Source organism: Cygnus olor, chromosome 6 (genome assembly GCF_009769625.2).
Source record: "Cygnus olor isolate bCygOlo1 chromosome 6, bCygOlo1.pri.v2, whole genome shotgun sequence".
Classification (NCBI taxonomy): domain Eukaryota; kingdom Metazoa; phylum Chordata; class Aves; order Anseriformes; family Anatidae; genus Cygnus; species Cygnus olor.
This window is the reverse complement of record NC_049174.1, coordinates 13,194,373-13,216,329: the sequence shown is the minus strand read 5'-3', so window position 1 is coordinate 13,216,329 and position 21,957 is coordinate 13,194,373. Positions and strand designations below refer to the sequence as shown.

Here is a 21,957-nt window from a genome sequence, read left to right as displayed (position 1 = left end):
CAAGTGCAATCTGCTACCTACAGCCAGTTATCTGTTTCCAAACTTCCACATAGTATGTATGTTTTTATATGTGTATATATGCCCGTACGTATGTGTACAGGCTTGGTAAGTATTTTAAATGCTTTTGAAGTTTTAGATTTACAGTGCTAGCAACCAACAAAAAATGACTTCTCACACATTTTTGATGCTGCAGGTAACATTGTGTTCCTAATAACCATTCTATACTAAGCATGATATTCTTATTAACCGTTCTACACCAATATATATATTAATCAATAATGTAAAGGCTCCTCTAAAGCAATTAAATTCCTCTAAATGTGCAAAGAATCTTTTCCATTAATCATGAATTTATCAGTTTGGAAAAATGTGACTAAGTATCAAGTATTGAGAAATCTGATAGTTAAGAATTTATTCCTTCCAGTCAGACTAAGAAAAAGTGACGTGATAGAAAATACAGCATTGAAATCAACTGACTCAAGCCGTCTCTTATAGAAAAAAAATGTTTCTGAAATACAAGCCATTATCAGTTAAATAGCAGTGAAAAAAGAGTACAGGACAGTTGTGAATGCCAGTGTAGCATTAATGAAGACATACTTTTTTTTTTTTTTAATGAGTTGCCCCTATATCTACTACACATGAGCTAGAAAACGCTAATAGAAAGGGAACCTTATTCTCTAACACTTTTTACGGTTCCTGGTGAAATCAGTAAATGCAGAAATCTGTTATGATTAGTTATTACAGTGCATTATTTGAGATACTTTGAAGTGTCTGACATGGCTTTAGTTACCTTCAATAGTTCAGAGGAGCTGTAAGGTGAATGGCAGTTTCCATCACTTCCAAGCTGGCAAAGTTATTTGGTTGATGAGGTCAGAGAAGGATCTGCAAACACGTTCTGCTGCAGAGAAGAAATCCTGCTTCAAAGATGACTGTTGAGCTGAAAAGAAAGGATTTTATGTCTTTTAGAGCATTTAATTGCTGCCAGAGCTCTGCAATACTCTTTATAAATCTCTAATTTAACACAATTCCATACGAACAGCAGCTTTTTCTGTCGTTCTCCTCATTACATCCTCATTACCAAAAGTGATGCATCATGAGTGTTGAACAAAGCTCTGCTGTAGTAAGACCACTGATTACAAAGGCATTCGGACTGCTGCAATTTTGCCTGGGACTAGAGTCAAAGTTATTGTGTCACAGCATGGGCAACAGAAGAGACCTCCAGTGGCCTCATCAGTATGAGTTTGCTCCTTAATTGACTGCTGAGACTGACTCCTCTTACATGCTTTGACTTAACCTGTTTCAAATTACTCAAGCGTTAAGGGCTATATTCCACCTTAAAGAAATTCCATCCTATAGTATAGCACTGGAGTACTTCTACAATGGCAAAGGTAAGATTTTGAGTTTCCTCTGAGGGTTAAATTATTATGAATGATATTATAAAGTAAACTGGATGAAGGTGAGAAAACATGTCTAGATAACCAGGAGAACTTGTACCTGGTTGGGCTTGAAGAGACAATGCATCCTTCAATTTCATCACTAGCTGCTGCAGTTCCACTTCCTCACTGACTTCCTTCTCATCAGGTGGTATCTGTATTGCACTGGGAGTAACAGCTGTATTCCCCACAATGCCACTGCAGGAGTTTTCCATCAATTCAGGAAGATAAGTTTGATTCTCTTTTGCTTTTTTACGCTGTCCAATAAAAAGTCCATCACTCTGTGGGGTCACTGACTTCACTGGGTCTTCTGAGAATATAAAGTTCTTTGTAGCAGGAACCTCAGGTGTCTCTAAAAGCTGCATTCTATTTTCAGAGTTGGGGTGATTCAAAGCTTTCCAGTCTGCACATGTTCTAGAAATGGGCTTTATTTGGGCAAGATTTAATCCACCCTGCACTTTCCTTTCCAGAAGGACATGCTGATTTCTTGGCATCGCATTCTGACACAGTGAAAAAGAAGGATGTGTGGTTGACTGTAACATTGTCTACAACAGACAAAACAAAACAAAAAAAACAACATAAAAATAATGTTTCGGTTGCTGGTAGAGATAAAACAGGTGGGAAAAATTATTTGGGGTCATCGTAATAACGATTATTTCATTAATTTCTAACGTACTAAACCAATTCTTTCCACAAATAAAATATTTCTCTACAGTGAAATGAAACTTTGAGTTTGCACAATCCATGTGTCCATTTTTTCCACAATTCTGATCTGAGAACATCATATGCTTCAATGCCATTGAAAAGTGGCAACAATAATGTCCAAAAGCTAAATTTGCAGGAAAATCATCCTAAAATAATTAAACTAAGGGAAAAAAAAAACGTATTACAGAATCACAGAATCGTCTAGGTTGGAAGAGACCTCCAAGATCATTTAGTCCAACCTCTGTCCTAACACTAACAAGTCCTTCAGTAAACCATATCACTAAGCTCAACATCTAAACGTCTCTTAAAGACCTCCAGGGATGGCGACTCAACCACTTCCCTGGGCAGCCCATTCCAATGCCTAACAACCTTTTCAGTAAAGAAGTTCTTCCTAATATCCAACCTAAACCTCCCCTGGCACAACTTTAGCCCATTCCCCCTCGTCCTGTCACCAGGTACGTGGGAGAATAGACCAACCCCTACCTCGCTACAGCCTCCTTTAAGGTACCTATAGAGAGTGATGAGGTCTCCCCTGAGCCTCCTCTTCTCCAGGCTGAACAATCCCAGCTCCCTCAGCCGCTCCTCGTAAGACTTGTTCTCCAGACCCCTCACCAGCCTCATCACCCTTCTCTGGGCTCTCTCGAGCACCTCGACGTCCTTCTTGTAACAAGGGGCCCAAAACTGAACACATTACTCGAGGTGCGGCCTCACCAGAGCCGAGTACAGGGGGACAATCACCTCCCTAGCCCTGCTGGCCACGCTGCTTCTTACACAAGCCAGGATGCTGTTGGCCTTCTTGGCCACCTGAGCACACTGCTGGCTCATATTCAGCTGCCTATCAACCAGTATTCCCAGGTCCTTCTCGGCCAGGCAGCTTTCCAACCACTCATCTCCCAGCCTGTAGCTCTGCTTGGGGTTGTTGTGCCCCAGGTGCAGGACCCAGCACTTGGCCTTGTTGAACTTCATACAGCTGGCCTCAGCCCATTAGTCCAGCCTATCCAGATCCTCCTGCAGAGCCTTCCTACCCTCAAGCAGATCGACACACGCACCTAACTTGGTGTCATCTGCAAACTTATTGAGGGTGCACTCGATCCCCTCATCCAGATCATCGATAAAGATATTAAAGAGGACTGGCCCCAGTACTGAGCCCTGGGGGACGCCACTAGTGACCGGCCTCCAACTGGATTTGACTCCATTCACCACAACTCTTTGGGCCTGGCTATCCAGCCAGTTTTTAACCCAACGAAGCGTACGCCAGTCCAAGCCACGAGCAGCCAGTTTCAAACCTTTCAACATTCAAAATTCCAAAAACAGTCTGGTTGTCAGTGCCACAATGGTAGTTGGAATTTTCTGGTGGGAACCAGGATGGCAAATACCATTATTGCACTAACACTGAGCCTGAGTAACTGGGATGCACTGGACACCTAACTGCACATGTGCAGCCAACCCTACATGTTGGGGACAGGCCAGTGTCATAGCATATACAGAGGATGGTATGACACACCAGTTCACAGTGGACTCCATGTGCTAGTGACATCAAGCTGTGCACTACAGATGTGTCTGGCCTTCCTGTATGTTCGATCTGAAAAACACTCTAAAAGCAGCATGGCCAAAAATGCTACAAAATGCTGTAGGTGGCAAACGTATGAAATCCCTGTAAAACAGGGCCTTTTCAGAACCTTAGAGATTCTTTTAAATTACATTGACTCTTGTTCATTTAAAGTAATAAAATATTTTCTGTAAGAGGTCTGTATTACATCCCAGTACAAGATAAAAATTAGGAATGACAGAAAAGTATTTTATTTATTCTGTGTTAACATGGGACTCTTCTCTAAAGGAACAACCACAATGAAGTATCTAACACTTCTGTTGGAAACCATTTTCTCACTCTTATTGGAAACCCCTCTCATTATTTTAATTGCAGTAGTATCTAAACATCCCAGACATGTCTATCTGTGGTAGGTGCTAGATATATACAGAATGAGAAGAAAATCCCTGCTGCAATAAGCCTATCTGCTTTCTCTGAAGACAAAAAATGGAGCAGATAAGCAGAGAACACATGAAATAGTACCAAGATTTCTGGTCTGCAAGAAACGTAGTAGTTAGTGTTCAGTAATTGTCCATAGGTGTAAAGATTTTTCATACATTTATCACTATACCTTTATATCTTGCTTTATTTGCTGCAGCTCCATTTGCAAGTTTTCATGGCTTGCTCTCAAGCTTTGGAGTGTTGTCTCTATTTTGCAGCTTTTGTCTTCCTGGCAGCTGTGAAGAAATTGCACTTTGTCCTTCCATTTATTGAATTGCTTCTTCATGTACCTTACAGGGACACAGAAGGGTGGGAATTTTGCTGGATCAGATAACGCATTACACACACACATATATCCAATCACAGAATAGAGCAAACACTGTAGCACAAACTTTCCTCTCTTTTTCAGTTCAGGAAATAGCTTCTGGCTTAGAGGCCAGTATTTCAAGAACTGCACTGTATAAACAGAATTATCAAGAACAGGAGTGTTCTAGAGGAAAGATGTGAGCTGAGTGGAAGTGCAGCCAGGAACCATGCCTTGCATCTTAGGGTTTTATGTTTCCCAAAAAGGTGGCTGAAACTGGAAGAGACATCATAGTAGTCCCTCTATCTAGGAGCAACTATTCTGGCAACTCTTATCACAGATCTCTGACCTGCAGACTCTGGTTTCAGTGGTCACAGACATGATTATACCCACTGCACATTTGTATATATATACAAAAAAAATGGAGGGAAAAGCAAAAGTGGCAGAAAAAGGTGAGCATGGTTACAGCAAAGCCCATACCATACACACAAAAGAAAAATGAACATGATATGTGTAACATTCTAATAATAAGTATTAAATACTAAAATAATATTCTATCATGTCAAAGGTTTGAACACCAGAAGGGATTTCTGTGGTAATCTAAGCCATTTTTTTTTTCCAGCACTTACTGTATCAGGCTTGTTATCTCTATTTGACTTAAAGCATATTTTTATAGAGATATCCTACCTTGATTTAAAAACTCAAAGTGAATTTGACATTATTGAAGTTGACATTATTTAAACTAATAATTACAGTAATGCTGATGAAAGCAAAACAAAATGTTTTGTTTTGCCTGAAATTGTTTTTCCAGTGATCTTCACTTGCGATTTTTGTTGCTGAGCTACTTCATTCATCCCCATTTGACAGGAAATTATTTAAAATCTCAATATTCTTCACTGGAGCAGTAATGCCCACCAGTCTTCAGTTGTATTACTGCATTTACCTACCTGCTTTCATTTTGAATACTTTTGATGGAATCATGCATTTTTAACATATCTGCTTCAAAAGAGGCTATTGCCTGTAATAAAAAAAGAGAAAAATATCTGTTCATAACTTTATCAGCAATAAAATTTCATTTTCTAGGCAAATTCTGCTATAGACAGGCATGGTAAATTGTGGATTTGGCCCATTTTACAGATTTACTAGTTAACTTTTCAGCTGATTGCAACCAACTTATGTATTAATGCATTTCTAATGGCTATTAGAAAAGACTGGAAAATTTACTCAATATAGAACAAATTCTTTGTCCTATGGCTCATTCTAAGTGTTTTCAGAATTTGTTTTGTTTTCAATCAGAACAAAACCTCATACCTTGGAATTTCTGCAAAATAGAATATTCTGATTTGGAAACAGTCTCTCCCAAGTCACACAACTACTTTGGAACAAGGAGATGGAGGGAGACAGACTGGATGCGTAAGGGAGAAGAAAAACCTCTGATCTTTGGATGAAAGTAGAAATCTCTGGGTCATGCAGGACAGTAGTTCCAGAAGTCAGGGAGAAACTCTGCAAGTAAACTGCCTTAGAGGCATGGTATAAGATGGTTTGGAATCAGGTCTGCCATTTAATTGTAAGACTAATAGCTGAGACCCCAGGACCTTCAAAAGCTAATGGATTCTTTTAAAAGCTACCTTGCACTGGACCTACAATCTGCATCTTTTTAAGCAATCTGCACTAACAGATTTATACTCATTTTCCAGTATGTTGGAAATCAGTATAAAACTGCTCAAAAAGAATTTTCAGCCCAGAGGGAAAATGAACAAGACTGCAATGCATGTGACAGAGTACCACTACAGTCCTGTCTCAGTGTTTTCCAAAATGACAAATGCCAGCCATCAAAATGACATGCTTAAGCAATACCTGCCCACCATTGCTACTGCAGATATGTGCTTGCTGGCACTATACCTCATGCTGGACAGAGTCCTAGAAGACAGTTATTCCAAAGGAGTAGCACAGGAAGATGCCAAGGAAGTGACCTGACATATACACGGTAGTTCTCAGTTACTGCACTCTTGGCTTCTGGGAAGAACAGGATAAGTGGATGACACAAACTGGTTTGAACACAACCCAGTGTTCTGTATATTCCAAGTATGGACAGAGCTACCAACCTCTCAAATAAATATAGAAACAAAAAACCTGCTATGTACTTATTTTTATTTACACTATCCTTTCCACTCCTCTAGCATTGTTTCTATGCAGGGAACCTTGAAATAGATTGGTGAAGAGCTTTTATGCATGTGCTATTTTAGTTGGAGTGGACACTACTCTGGGTTAATCCTTAAGAAGGGCCCATTCTGTCCTCTTATATTGCTATGGTGACAAAAAAGGTCCAAGCCTATTAGGAATTAAGATGTCCTTCCTTGACATTTGCTTGCAGTGGGAGGACACGATGGCATTTTTTGCTGTCAGAATAGAGAGAGGGCTCTAGCTTAGGCAGTCTTTATCGTGCTGCTTTAAGACAACTAGAAAAAAAAAGAAGTTAACAAAGCAAATATTCCTGCGAATGCTTCTGAAAGTCATGGAAGTCAAGGAGTCTTGTTCACTAAGTTTTCAGATTCCCCATTTTTTTCCGTAAGTGAGAAATTAACAAAAAGGTGAAGCTGTCCATTCTTTTTCACTGGTCATTAGACATCAGTTAGATAGTTAACATGGTAGGTCTTCCTCCCAGCTTTAGTATTATTGCACCTTCATGTTTCACTCACCTGAACTTTTGTCTTGTCTTGTTCTGGCATCTCACTGTTATTCTTACTCTTGTGTGTTACAGTTCTGTTTTCAGATACGAACGTGGGTGACTCCAACACAGGTCTGTCCACTGTGAGAGACAGGTTTTCAGGGAATGGTGAAGTAGTGAGTTCTGCAAGGGGACTGTACACCAACAAAGAAATACTGAGTAGACAAAGGATCAAGCTTTCCATGGTTTTGGTACCCAGAACAATCAAAATACAGCTAATGCACAGTGTATAGACAGATAGCCATGTTATTGACTAAGAAAAGGGTATGATTTGGCTACGCCTGCTAGCATATTTTGGCTGAAAGAATGAAATTCCTTAAAAACAAATTCCACTCTTTCAACAGAACTTCAACAGCAGATTCTTCCTTCCATCCATTTAGCATCAGTGCAATTTGCTACTTCTCTTTTTAACTTCCACTATTAAGAAGGAGCTAACGATATTATGAAATTCAACTACAAAAGGATAGCAAAGGGCCAGATACCCTGCTGTGCAGTCCATTCTATGCTGGGAAAAGCCCAGATACCTACCAGTTACACAGTGACACCTATAATGGCAACTCCAAATTCTGCTTTTTCTCATTGACTGTTACCCAAGCATGAGGTAAGAAAAAAACCCACAGAATTGCAAAGAAATCGTGACTGCCCACAGAAGAGTTAAATGACATTCAGAACAAAGAGTGAATTTCTGTTGCTGAATACAAGTGGGGATAAATTAACAATGGAAAATATTTTGCATTTCACCACATTCTAAAGAATGAACACTGAAATATTCTCTACAAGAATCACTGTAACTATCACCCACTGATCTTAGTGTATATAAAAAATTTTGTTTCTAGTATTTACCTAGCAGTGTAGCAAAGAGTTTTATAACCAGATTTTTCTCTTCCTTCCCACAAGGATGAAATTAATTTAATTTAATTCTTTTAGAGAGGACTGACCTTTTTCCCCTTTTTCAGTCTCACTGAATCCTCATTTGGAGGACGTGAGATGCAAGAAAGTTGCTAAGGTTTTATATAGCTAGTAAAGAATTTCCCCCTACGTATGTTTTTAGTGCTTATCTTGTATCATTGTTCTCTTCACCTAAATATCAACCAAAAGGCCAGAGCAAGAAAGGAGTAACTATACGGAAAATCATAACAACCTCCAATGCTCATTATTAACTACTATGATCAGTGGAAACACAGTAATGAGTTTACAAACTAACTAAAAGCAGGCAAAACAAAGGTGATCTAAAAGAACAGTAATGGTAATGCAAAAAATCAGCTACTCACTATTGTGAGTAATCCCACAGGACTGCGATTCAGTGGGACTTGAGTAGAATGACATTCAGTGAAAACACTAAGGTTCACATGCAGGAAGCATTCAGCCAATTTCCAATGAATTTGTCACGGAGGAGGTGCTTAAAAACCCATGCATTTTTTCAGTGACAGGTGCTAAATATTTGCAATGCTTGACCTTAGGCTGAGCCTAAGAAATGGCACAGAGAGAAAGAGATGCTAAAGGAAGGAGGGAAGGAAGACACGAGCATGTTATATTTCATGAGACAACTGGTCATTAGGTTGTCAGCATTGTAATCGTGGTTAAGCAACAGAACAATGTGCAGCAATTCCCTATTTGTGCTTTCTATTTTTTATGGAAAAATCATGACATGGTCTGTCATAACAAAGTCAGCTACTCAAAGGACACAATCAAGCAATATCCTACAGCCTGACACTTTATTCAGAGAGTATAAATTCATTGAAAACAGAAACTCACACAATCTTTTTGTGAGTAGGGAACTGCCTCTCCTCTGTTATCTCCAGAGCCCTCCTTCTCTGAGCCTCCTTTCTTCTGCAACGGTCTTGAAGCAGGTTGTTCCTGACAGTGCGGAGAAAGTGCTTTGCACTCGCCTTTGCTGACATCTATTGGAATGAAGGATAAAAGAGAAAGGAGTGAATTTTCAAGCAGGTGCCCAGAAATAGGCACAACCCAAGGCAAAGGCAAGACATGTGCAACCAAAAGTCCATTCATTCAACAGTTGAAGCTGCTGTCTGAGCCCTAGAACCGGAGCTGAGGTGGATGATGATGAAGGACCACAGGCAAGATCAGCTCCAATTCTGGTATGTAGGCAAAACACTGTCTGGGACAAATTCAGGCAACCTGGAAATGTTTAATACAAGGTTTTGGCAATTACAATGGTATAGTTCAAAGGCACAACAAGAATTCTGTCCAACTAGTACCTGAGTTCTCCTTTCATGAACATAAAGAAATACTTTTAATAATTGTAAGAAGTGTTAATGTATACAGCTTTCTGTGTTTCATGTTCTCCTCTTGCACAGTACAGTAAAAACCATACTTCAATTTGTCACAGCAGTGCCAGGCTCACGTATAGCTATGCTCCGTAGTTGTTTTATGGGAGGACACAAACCACTTCTGCCCCAGGAGTTGATTGGTGCTGAACATTGGAAGAGCCCTGACAAATTGAACAGCAAAACAGAAGAAAATACACAGCAGGCATCCTAGTCGTTTCTTAATATGGTAATAACATTACCACAAGGTGTCAGCACAGTAAAGAAAAACAGTGCTGACTTTTCAAATCCCCTCTCAGCAGCCCACTCCCTCGTACAGACAACGTGAAAATTTAAGCAGACACAGTCTCCCAGTGCTGAAGTCCATCGCTGGAGTGATGAAAGCACAAGTTGCCCCTGTGATGGAGCTCAAGTAGGTGAGCTTACTTGGGCCTATGCTGGCTCTTCATGCTGTGTCCCCAGCTGACAGAGACAAATGAATCTACAAGTTTTACAATAAAGTTGAAAATCTCTAGAACAAAGAAAGTTTCATGCAGGAGTTAGTACAACTTCAGGATGAATATTAATTTCTGAATGATTCCATGGTGGCATTGGGAGGAAGGAGCACTGGGACACACTGAAGGACCTTTCCACCAGTGTAAGGAAGTGCTGCAAAAGGCAAATCTGCCATACAGCAGTCTGGGAAGAGGACTCACACTATGACATTTCATGTCTCCATTCAGTTATTTCAGAACAGAACATTCCTCAAGTTAGAAGCCCCCTTTTTTCCTTTCCCTGACTCACTGTTCCCAGATGAATAATACTAATGTCTCATGGGCACCATGGCTGATATGTACATAATTTTATAATCAGTGTAGTTCAAGAGTCTCTTGCCAAATTGCCCGCATAAAGAACCTGAACAGGGAAATGAATCAGTACAATAGGACTCTACCTGCACACAGTGTTCCACAACAGGATGTGACCTCTTATGTGGTTTGTGGAGACAGCCAGTGAAAAAGCAGACTTGGCAAAGGTCAAAATTCAGGCACTTCAAACAGCGATACCTATGAAGGTAAACAGAAGGATTAGGTTATTTCCCTGCAACAGAGAACTTGGTGTAAAAGTGAGATTGACTACTAGAAGTCCAGATCCCTGGGTTCTGAAATGCAGAGAAGCACCTCTGTTTTAAACAAGGACTTTCACTAGCATTCTTTGAATGCAGGAGTTATTTTGTCCAAACAACAACAGGCTAATCTCCAGAACCCACTCGTGATTTTGATATTATTAATTTGCTCCATTGAAACTCAGTCCAAGGAAGAAACACCTGTTCTAGTATAATTTTTGAGATTGCAGTTACACCTTCATGTTTCTTATGCACCAGCTTATGTCTATCCACTGCTCTTATGAAAATGTAATATTACTACATTATTGATGTATGATTTGTGACTATACAAAGAGCTAAAAATGCAAAAAAAAAAAAAAAAAAAAAAAAAAAAGACAAAAAAACCCCTAACATTCTAAGCTTACTATTAGTGAGAAAAGACTAACGGTAAAATGTTCATTGTTTAATACAGTAGTTATAGCCTGCAGAGTATGCAAACAATAGTAAGAACTATTTATGTGGATGCTAAAGACTACAGTAATTACTGACATACCTGAAGCCTGTAATGGGGAAATTCTTGCAGACTCTGCGTCTAACCTGGTGAGAAACTGTTTCTGAAGCTGATAATCTGTAACATGTAGGGAGCCACAGCAGAAGAGCAGGCTCCGATCTCAGCCAAGACAAGAATTTTTCTTCAACAATTGCTGAATTCAGAACCTGGAAAAAATATACATCTCAAGTTCAGCCATTTCCTTGAAAAAAAAATGGTGTCTCATCTCCAGTTCCTAATAAAAGCTCTGATATTGCTAGTGTAATGTTTTTTCATTCACATAAAATGCTGCTGGGTTTCAAAGGTTTGGGAATAAATGCAAGTCTTCAGTAGTATCTGTAGATATCAATCCCCCTATACTGCAAGACTGATGAACAGCCCTGCCCCTTAAAAGTAGATATTGGTGTATGCCACATGGTAATACACTTGCAATTTTAATTTACCAGCAACATTCAAAGTCATTTCCCAGGACATCAAAATTTCACTCAACCCTTGGAAACAGCTGTGAGTAGCAATTTCCACACAAGACAGAGTGCAGCTTTCTCCCACAATGGCTGGGATCTGCATCAAGAAGAAAGGCTTAGAAACACCTCAATAAAAAACAGATGTTCCTATCATGCTCTGCTGAGATGGTGACAGCACACAGGTGGTGAAGCTTCGATAGAAACACCACTTTATGTACTATTCTGAAGAAAATCTATTCAAATTCATGCCACCAGTGTGCAATTTGAGAGTTCAGCATGTGTCAGAATGATTTGCTCCCAGCTCACTTACTCTAATGGATCAACACATTATGTTGCCGTACTAGAATACTGAAGGACAGTAGGTTTGAATCTCAGGGGTCATTTTCAGACCCCGTGTTCAGCACCAGTTCAGCTGGAAATACTTGTATGCTAAGGCATTATTGTGCAACTGCAAGCTATTCTACTGAGTAGACATCTAAGTCAGGAGTTGTGTTAGCAACAGCTGCATGCAGCTGTTCCCAGGGCCTTTAAGCTCAGGCAAAATGAATGTATAGACATATTGATGCCAGGCATTATTCAGACTAAGAAGAGCTACAGGGTTTTATTCTTTTACCTACTCTGCATAGCAGATCCCTATGTCCACACAGCACCCTACTGACTTCAGTCCCATACGGTTATCAAACATAAAACACATCACCCATGTGTGTTTTTCTCCTGGATTATAATCCCCCCTACAAGACCTGTTGCCTAAGAGCACTGCAGTGGCATTACCTGATTTAAGTCTGTTAGCAGGCTTCTTAGGGCACTACGGGTAATCAAGGACTTCTTCCCGTCAGGAACAGCATAAAACTCAAAGAAAGCTGAAAATAACCAGAGGAAAGAAACTAGAATCCTAGCAGAGCCTTAAGAGTCTTCTAGCTACTCATTCTCAAGCTATGTGCATGATAATTGTGAACTACCAAGTAAGCCTCTCAAAAAAGTTATTTACTTGTCTACCTAATGCAGGCTCTCAGTGACTGCTGTAACAACACTTCCCCTACTGGCAGGGGAAAGAGGAGGAAAGCAAAGAAATTATGGTCATCCCTTATCCATGGCAGTTAAGACTGGTAAGGATGAAGGAAACACTAAACTCATTTCCATGGCTGTTAAGAAATACATTTAAACAAATTTACAGAAGATATGCCCTATTTAAATTGTGAATTGTCAATTCCAAGTAATTTGAAAGGAAATAAATAATGTGCAATGGGAGAATATGAGGCCAATATGCCACTTATGGTCCATTTGTTCTCTGTTTTGAGCATTTAACTCAGGCAGAAATCTTTGTGCTGCCCATTGCACTGGGCTGCTTTCATCTGTTATGTTTAGCTCTTTAAGCATTTTTTGTCTAGTGTTAAAAGGACTAAAAAAAAATCCAGGATCTAATATATAAATATGCTTTCTGCTCCAGTGAAATTTAAAACCAGGGTGCTTCTGTTTGTTTTTGCTAGGCAAAAAGAACTTGGCCTTCATTTTTGAGCTCTGCAATCTTAAGCTGTATTATGTCTTTTTTCTGAGACTGTTTATGCAAAGATGAATATGAACATTAATGAAAAAGTATTCTTCCACATGAGTCCTACAAGAAAGCAGTTGACATAATGTACTTTTTGCATGGGAAAACTATATTCTCTTTTAAAGTTGAAAACATTCAATGTAGGTTTTCCTCAACATTTGGTATTTTAGGCAGTGTATAAAACTGTATACTTCCCACCTCTGTATTTAGCAAGCAGAGTGTCTCCTGAAAGAGCAATTCAGGCAGCTGCAACAGATCTAGTTTTGATATAACCCGTTCCAGATCTAGGAAAATAAAATAAATTACACTACATTCACCAATAATGTAAAAAATGCAATCTCTTAAGAAAAAATATTGCTACATTGGAAGACAACTTCAAATCTTGTATCCTTTTGTATGCATATAACTGATGTAGCATTTTAGCGATACTTTATGTCTAGGACCCTTTGTCATTGAACATGACTACAATATTAACTATTAAAGATACCATGCAATTATAAAACAGAAAGTATCTCCTTCAAAGACCTCACATTTCACTTAAGATATAAATTTACTTTTACAATACTTGCCTTAAAGAAAAAAAAATACTACTCTTCACTTGTGGAAAGCCTTCCCAAATATGAAAGAAAAAGTAGGACTACAATGTGTTTCTTCTACTATATCATCAGGCAGCTTCATTGTGGCCCCAGACCTGCCCTGAGCAACTCTTGGGTTGATTTCCTTTAATTTCATTCCAACTTGATTGATCTGCCCGAGGGAAGGAAGGCTCTGCAGGGCGATCTGGATAGGCTGAACCGATGGGCTGAGGTCAACTGTATGAAGTTCAACAAGGCCAAGTGCTGGGTCCTGCACCTGGGGCACAACAACCCCAAGCAGAGCTACAGGCTGGGAGATGAGTGGTTGGAAAGCTGCCTGGCCGAGAAGGACCTGGGAATACTGGTTGATAGGCAGCTGAATATGAGCCAGCAGTGTGCTCAGGTGGCCAAGAAGGCCAACAGCATCCTGGCTTGTATAAGAAGCAGTGTGGCCAGCAGGTCTAGGGAGGTGATTGTCCCCCTGTACTCGGCTCTGGTGTGGCCGCACCTCGAGTACTGTGTTCAGTTTTGGGCCCCTCGCTACAAGAAGGACATGGAGGTGCTCGAGAGAGCCCAGAGAAGGGTGACGAAGCTGGTGAGGGGTCTGGAGAACAAGTCTTACGAGGAGCGGCTGAGGGAGCTGGGGTTGTTCAGCCTGGAGAAGAGGAGGCTCAGGGGAGACCTCATCACTCTCTATAGGTACCTTAAAGGAGGCTGTAGCGAGGTGGGGGTTGGTCTATTCTCCCACGTGCCTGGTGACAGGACGAGGGGGAATGGGCACAAGTTGCGCCAGGGGAGGTTTAGGTTGGATATTAGGAAGAACTTCTTTACTGAAGGGGTTGTTAGGCATTGGAATGGGCTGCCCAGGGAAGTGGTTGAGTCGCCATCCCTGGAGGTCTTTAAAAGACGTTTAGATGTTGAGCTTAGTGATATGGTTTAGTGGAGGTTTTGTTAGTGTTAGGACAGAGGTTGGACTAAATGATCTTGGAGGTCTCTTCCAACCTAGACGATTCTGTGATTCTGTGATTTAATCAAAAGGATATATGCAGGAGAAGGACCTTCATTTGGCCATTAAATAATGCAAGTCATAAAGAATATACCTTAATTTATAACCCAAGTTTGCGACATAGGCACCAAATGAAAAAAGCTTCTTTACGTGAAGACAAAACATATTAAGTGGAAACCATAAATCAGAAAATCTTGGTATTTTATATTTAAAATATCACTTTTGCAAAGCAGTGTTACTTTAAAATATTGTTACATAAATTTGTCTTCAAGAATCTTTAACTAAACTGCATTGTTACAGAGCAAATTGCAGAAAGCTGTAACATAGCTTCCAAAGTATGATCTATCTGGGAAATCGTTGGTCAAAAGTTTCTAGGTTTTCAATTATATATGTAGTTTTTCCAGAACTTTCATAAAAGAAAATCCAAGGTTAAAGCTATATAAGACTAAATATTTCTGGAAGACAAAGGGAATACACACAGAACATTCACTAGGCATCGCTGTTTAATGAAACTTAGTAAAAATGTATCTGTGACAGCTACTCTCAAAACTCATAAAGGTTTTCGATTGTATACCTTATCATACTTTAATAAGCATGTAAGTAAACAACCACACAGACATGGAAAAGCCCCTATATACTCTTGCCTTGAAAGACTTTCCATTGTTAACAGTGGAGAACAGCACTCTGCGGAGAAAACACACTTAGAAGAAAAGCATAAGATGCTTTTTCTATCCTATATGCATGGCAAAAAAAAAAAAAAACTTTGTGAAAAAAATTCAAAAAACACATTATAGTATGAAGAAAATGATACACTGTCCCAAGAAAACAGAAAAAAGGATAAAGATAGATGTTCTTGATCATGTTCTTCTGCAAAGAACATTCTTGTAAATGATTTCCCTGGGGTGGTACTTATAGCACACCAATTACAAAACACTCTTGATGATTCTAGCTTGTTTTGAAATACACCCATTTATTCTTAGCCTTGACTCTCATAAGTACAAAAAGTTGTTAACATGGGATCTTAAATTGCAGTGATCATATAATTAATAGTAATTCAAGACAAAGTCCTGCAGACCACTTACATCGTACTCACGCTCTCAGTAAAAAGCTCTCCTCTGATGGAGGAGGGAATGAATTCCACCTGTAGTGAATAAACTCAACAATGAACTTAACCTTTTCTTTTAAATCTGATACAGCCATGAACCAAATCTTGCATTTAGTGAACTAATTAATTATTCATAAACAATACAGGAGAAAAGTACGGTCTACAAGCTGTACAGTATCAAAATACTTTGGCAGCCAAAAGAAGAGGCACTCTTTGTACAAAGCTGCTCACAGAAAGTTAGTATGGGCAGGCAGACATCTGGATTTCCAGGTATGTCTGGAAACATCTGACCACTGTTCCTCTGTTAAAGCTTTGTGCCTCATCTTCCTATACCTGAACTACTCTCACTGTGTGTAACTTAAGCAAAATACCGTCAACAAAGGAGAGTTTCACACAGAAATGACATAAGAATAGTAGAAACAGACTTGATCTAGCAGTACTTTGTGATGGATTCATATTTGTGCTTCCTCTCACCTGTCATACATGGCTTTTAGTAGGCTCAGTGTGAATTTGGCAGCTCTTGGATCTACCTGGCCTGGTTTTTCTAATCTTGCCCTTTGGAGCAGTTCCTTCAGCATTCCAAAGAGCTGCTGCACTTTCAGAGAAATCTGCTTTTCCTTCTGGCTCTGTTCACTTGACAAGATGTGCTGAATCAGAGAAACATCAATCAAATCCACTGTGGGAAAACAAAGGGAGAAACAAATGAGGATCCCTGCTTCCTCTTGAATGGAAGGTGGACTTTTTTTTTCTTCCCCAATTAAAAGTGCCTAGTTAACACAAGTCTGGAAAACGAAAACTAAAACAGTATGTGACATAAAAAGGAAATAAACTGGGAAAGGTCTTGGTGGGTTTATGGATGTCGCAGAACCTGTGAGGCTACTAAGATAGAAACAACTCATCTAAAATTGTCTGGATGTGATTTTAGAATTGTTAGGAAGGGAAGGGAGATAGCATGATTAACTGCATCTGAATTATAGAGGAAAACAGCATGGTAATGGCATCCAAATTATAGACCTAGCTTACATTCTATGTATAGAGAGATACTATAAAACTATGCACCATTTCGCACTTAAAATAAAGCTCACTTAGGACTATGGAATCAATTTGATGTAGTGTTCTTCTCATGCCAAATACAAAGAGAAGGGAGATGCTTTGGCCAAGGAAAGAGGCATAAAGGCCATATTATAAAATGTGCCATAACTAATAACCAGTGGGAAGAAAGAGCTATGACTTAAAGGTCACATCCAGTACAACAGAGTCATGATTAATTAGAATTAACATTGGAAGAAAAAGATTGGAGTTTATGCACATATTCATTTCCCACCACTGTCCACATAAGGCTGCAGAAGGAGAGAAGAACCTAGAATATGTCACTAATGGTCTTTCCAGTGCAGATGGGAAAGTATCAGTGCAAAACACTGGCAAAGCTCCATCTGGAAACCTGAGTGCAATTCTGGTCAGCAGTGTTCAAGGAAGAGAGTAACTGGGGTAGCTGCTATGAATACTTAGAGGAAACACAGAGGACTAAGCAACACAGCTAATGAAAACCACTGTCTGTATGAGCTAGAACCTCCATGCTGTGACACACAGCACCAAGCAGATTTACCATATCAGGGCTGAAATCAGACTAAATATGTTCATAGAGGAGCATGCCCAAACACTAATAAGTATGGCCAGGGCCAACAAATTTGTCATCTTTCCCGTGCTATCCTAAACACCTCACTGGCAATGATTGGGAGTTTTCATCAACAGACTCTTTCCAGTGGAAAAATCAAGACTTCCATTCTCAATATAGAATTTATATCCAGTAATTTCAAAACAAGCCAGGTGCCCAGGGCTTTGTTCCATAGCTCTTTGCTTGCACAGAATTTTCACTTCAAACCCAAGGGGAATGAGTGCTAGGCAGGGGTTTTCTGCATATCATATTTTAGTTTGTTCACATTAATACTTATAATGTTGCTCATTAATACTTGCAATATTATATTATAGTATATCCATTATAATACTTATGTTATAGTATAATAATTCTCATTAATACTTTAGCACCTGTCAATGCATTTTGATGATCCATGATTATTTCCAATAAATCACGTAAGAATTTGACATTTAACAAGTATAATAATATACAGATAAAGATTCATAATTGCCAGTGATGTCTATGTACCAATGTTGTAGACAGTAACAATAACTCAGTTCTCCAATGCCTTTAGAATTTTAATAATGTATTTCCACTGACATTCAAAAGTGGGTAAAAATTGAGTTGTATATGAACTACTATCTGGCTCTTAAGTGTTTATAATGCACTCTGAGTTTCTCACGTGGAAAACGAGAGAGCAAAGTAGCATAATAACTCATGGTGACAGCAACACAGAATGTTTATGGATTCCTCTCCCTGTCAAAGTATGAGATCCTCTTCATCTACTAACACTGGCACAGACTTTGTACTGCGCGTAGTTTCAGGGCTGTTCTGTAGACGGAATTCTGAACGTCATTGAAAGCCTCTGTGAAAGGAAACACACACATTACAATAGAGTGGTTCATAGGAAAAAGGGAAAAAGAAGGAAAATTGACATAATCAAATTTGAACTTAATCAAAATCCACAACACTTTGAAAGAGAATTCTGTTAAATTTTGATAAAAATGAAAATGTCCTTTTTTTTCCAACAGCTTTGTGGGGAAATGGTCTTATGATCGGTGACATGATGAGTCAGAAAAATAGTATTTAACACAGATAGCACATCTGCTTCTTCAGGAATCAAGTCTACTCATGGACCTGCATACTTTTAGCCAAGATCACACTGAAATAATATTTCTAAGCAAAACACCTTCTTGATCAGAGTAGAGATGCTTTTCTACAAGGAACAGTTTGTCAGTCTGCACAGCAGGGTTATTGTTTGGGATGCATATTGTTTCAAGCCTTAAACAAATTTTCTGTCAAGATCAACATCTGGGACTCTCTCAGAAGATAAGCAATTTACCGGACCAACTGGCTTTTGACATCTCTGCTTAGTAATTCCACTCAAGCTGCTTGACTAAATCCTATGCTCTTAAATGACTTCAGCTCATTCCTTTCACATTAATAAAGCATGTTTTTCTGAGTGGGAAGTAAGGGCTTCTGAACTTGACCTATAACTGCTACTTTACACACATACTCAGAACTTTATGACAGAAAAAAAAGGCTTGATCACGGTAGCTTTAGTAACTACAAAGGGACTTAATAGTTTTCCTCCTGCCCTCAGAGGCTTTCTTGCTGTAGTTCAGGGAGGAAGAGTTACTCACAGTTGATAAAGATCAAAGACAAACAACAAATATGCACAACTGAGCAGAAATAATTTACAAAACTCTCTACCTGTTTAGTCTGGAAATGGTCCAATCTGTGTGCAATGGTTCTCCACAAATGTGCCAGACTAATGTTAATAGCCAGCAAATTATGGGCTCTGCTGTTTCCCAGATGCTGCTTACGATATAGAAATAAGCTCTATCAGCCATACCATCTGTCTACTCCTGCTCTTGTCACATTATGTTTTGTAATATTATTTGGAGATGTAGTATAGCATCTCATACAATGTGAAAAATGAGTTTTTACTTCCATGCAGTATCAGTTCTCTTTCTTCAGTAACCTGATCCAAAGCTTTTTTGAAAGGAACAGACTGACTCCCAGTTTTCTGTAGGCTATGGATTAAGTCCCAAATGCTTATTTTCCTTCTCTAAGAAGGAATACAAATGTTAGAAATGTGCACATGATCCAACTTGAACATCTTCCATGTGCAAGATGACTTTCTAAATGAAGGGAGTCTGTTTTAATAGCCATCTGCTATTCTCTTGATTTTACTACATCTGTGATTCAAGCTCATCCTTATAGATGATATGTGGCCTCAAAGTAAGGCATTTTGTGCCAGTCAAGCAATAGTTCCAGAATTACCTTGCAAGAACACATAAGTAAACATCAGACAAAGAAAAAAAGCTCAAATTAAATCAAAATATTTTAGGATTATTATTTATGTGAGGCTTTTTGGCAGCACAGAACAACTAAATGCTTTCATTTCTCATAGGGATGGCACTTCCCCCTTGGACAGAAAACTTGCATGCAACTGGTTCTGCAGTGAGTCAAATTTTACCTCAAGACTCATAAACGCCCTTTGTTGAGAAGCTGACAAAAGAATTCCTACACATATAGAAAAGAGTGCACTGTTTCCTGGCATTTCCAGCTAGTTACCTGTTCTGCATTTTGCACTACCTGTTATATAGCAGATGAAGTATCACCCAAGATTTTACACTTAAAAAGGGAATGTATAGCTATCCTTCACACCTACTCTAGAACATGTGAAAAAAAATCATAAATTATAAATTTGGAAACATGACCCTTGTGTCCATGAGTCAAGGTGGTAATGGCAATGGAACATGACAGAACAGATCCAAAACCACAGGCAACACAGCTGTGTATGTAATTTATACGTTATAGCACCGGGATTCCAAAAGTGTTATGACTTCTTCACAATTCATTAGTTTCTGTCCAAACAGACACAGAAACATCTCTTGAGAAAAGTTGGGGGGGGAGAGAGGAGAGAAAAATCCTTACCCTGCAAGTCTGGATCCATTTGAAATGGACAGATGGCATTAGGCATTCTATAATGAAACAAATCAAAGTGTAAAACCACATTATCTAGACAGAGACATATCGAACCATTCAAATCAAACCTTTTAATCCGAACAATTTACTGGATGAATTTCAGAGATGAAATTAAACAGAATTACATAAAACAACATAGTAGCTTTGGTGTCAGGTGCAGAGAAACTCCAGAAAATTGCATGATATCTGCTCAGGATAAAGCAGGGGTAACTCCAGTAGCTGCAAAACTATATGAAAGGGAAAACAGTCCCCAAAGTTTCAAGTTTCAAGTACAGCAAATGAGATCTTTCACTACTCAGTGTTTACATATAGGATTACTACACAGTCCATAGTGTATAATTTCAGGATAGATAGAGCATACCTTTACACCAGACTGTTCCCAAGATCCATTGATTACAATTGCTTACAAGTCTATTTTCTAAAATTTTCAAACTTGAAGGGTTAAGCTGAGCAGACATCATTTCTTTCTGAGAAGGAAGTGGTAAAGGAAGCATAACCATGAATCTACTTCTTTATGCACCTCTGAAAACAAAAGTAATTGTGTCACTGATATTAACAGTAACAAATTCTTCCCTCAGGACTTATGTCATTAACGTTCTAGGCTACATTATATTTTTAAACATAAAAATATAAATATGAATTCAATATAGTAACTGTCAGCTCATATTACAGTTGAAAAACACTGTGTAACAGATTTACGTTACATGAGACTCAAAAAGATGCCTTATAGTAGAAAAAAAGGAAATTTGATAGAATAAATAAAAGTTAAATAATTGGAAACTATCTGAAATGTAAACCATGATTTTGGTATTAAAACTATACTTACCTGAACTTTCACTTCATTTTTCCAGTGAGAGTCATTAATCATTTGTCATAAACATTATAGAATACTAGACAATTATCAAGGATAAATATTCAGTCATCTATAATTCTTGGATCTATCATAAAGGTGTTGCTCACCATCTTAATTGGTGAAAGCTGCAACTTTGTCTTTCAGTCTCTAAATAACCTATAAATATTTAAAACAAACAAAAAAAAATAAAGCAATAATAAATTTGCTTTTTATTATTTCTTCATTACAGACTATAATGCCACAATTTTTATTGAAGTCCCTCTTTGAAAGAAATACCACTATGTTTCTTTTTCACTATCCTTCTGTTTTCTTCCTTTCTAAGGTTTAAAGCTTGGATTCAACCTTGAGTTCTACAAGATTGCAATTCTGCCCAATGTTTATCTAGGCATGAAATTTTGCTTATATAATTACCCCTAAAATGGGGGCAATGCTTCTGCATAGGTTGACAGAAAAATCCATATGGAGAAATCAATGAAATCAGAAGATCCTAAATGAGGAATTAAACGTAAGTGTTCAGTGAAAGCCATGTGTAGCAATCTAAACTCTGCATATTTGCTAAAAGACAGACTTACGAAGACACCACTTGCCTCTTTCTTCCTCCTTTTGTCTCTTTACCAAAGGCACATAAAATAAAGCGAGAATATGAAAGTAAAAATACAC

At 38.7% G+C, this 21,957-nt stretch overlaps 1 protein-coding gene across 1 annotated transcript; it reads right to left on the bottom strand.

The window, feature by feature from the left end:
* Positions 1-376: 376 nt before the first annotated feature.
* Positions 377-20,935, bottom strand: DYTN (dystrotelin). The gene is given in 16 exon segments (XM_040562090.1): positions 377-846; positions 849-934; positions 1,492-1,975; positions 4,295-4,454; positions 5,416-5,486; positions 7,168-7,330; positions 8,952-9,097; positions 10,416-10,527; positions 11,119-11,282; position 11,540; positions 11,606-11,676; positions 12,351-12,439; positions 13,327-13,412; positions 16,289-16,490; positions 18,241-18,315; positions 20,394-20,935. Coding segments are annotated over 16 exon segments (2,013 nt in total). The 5' UTR covers positions 20,440-20,935; the 3' UTR covers positions 377-789.
* Positions 20,936-21,957: the final 1,022 nt, after the last annotated feature.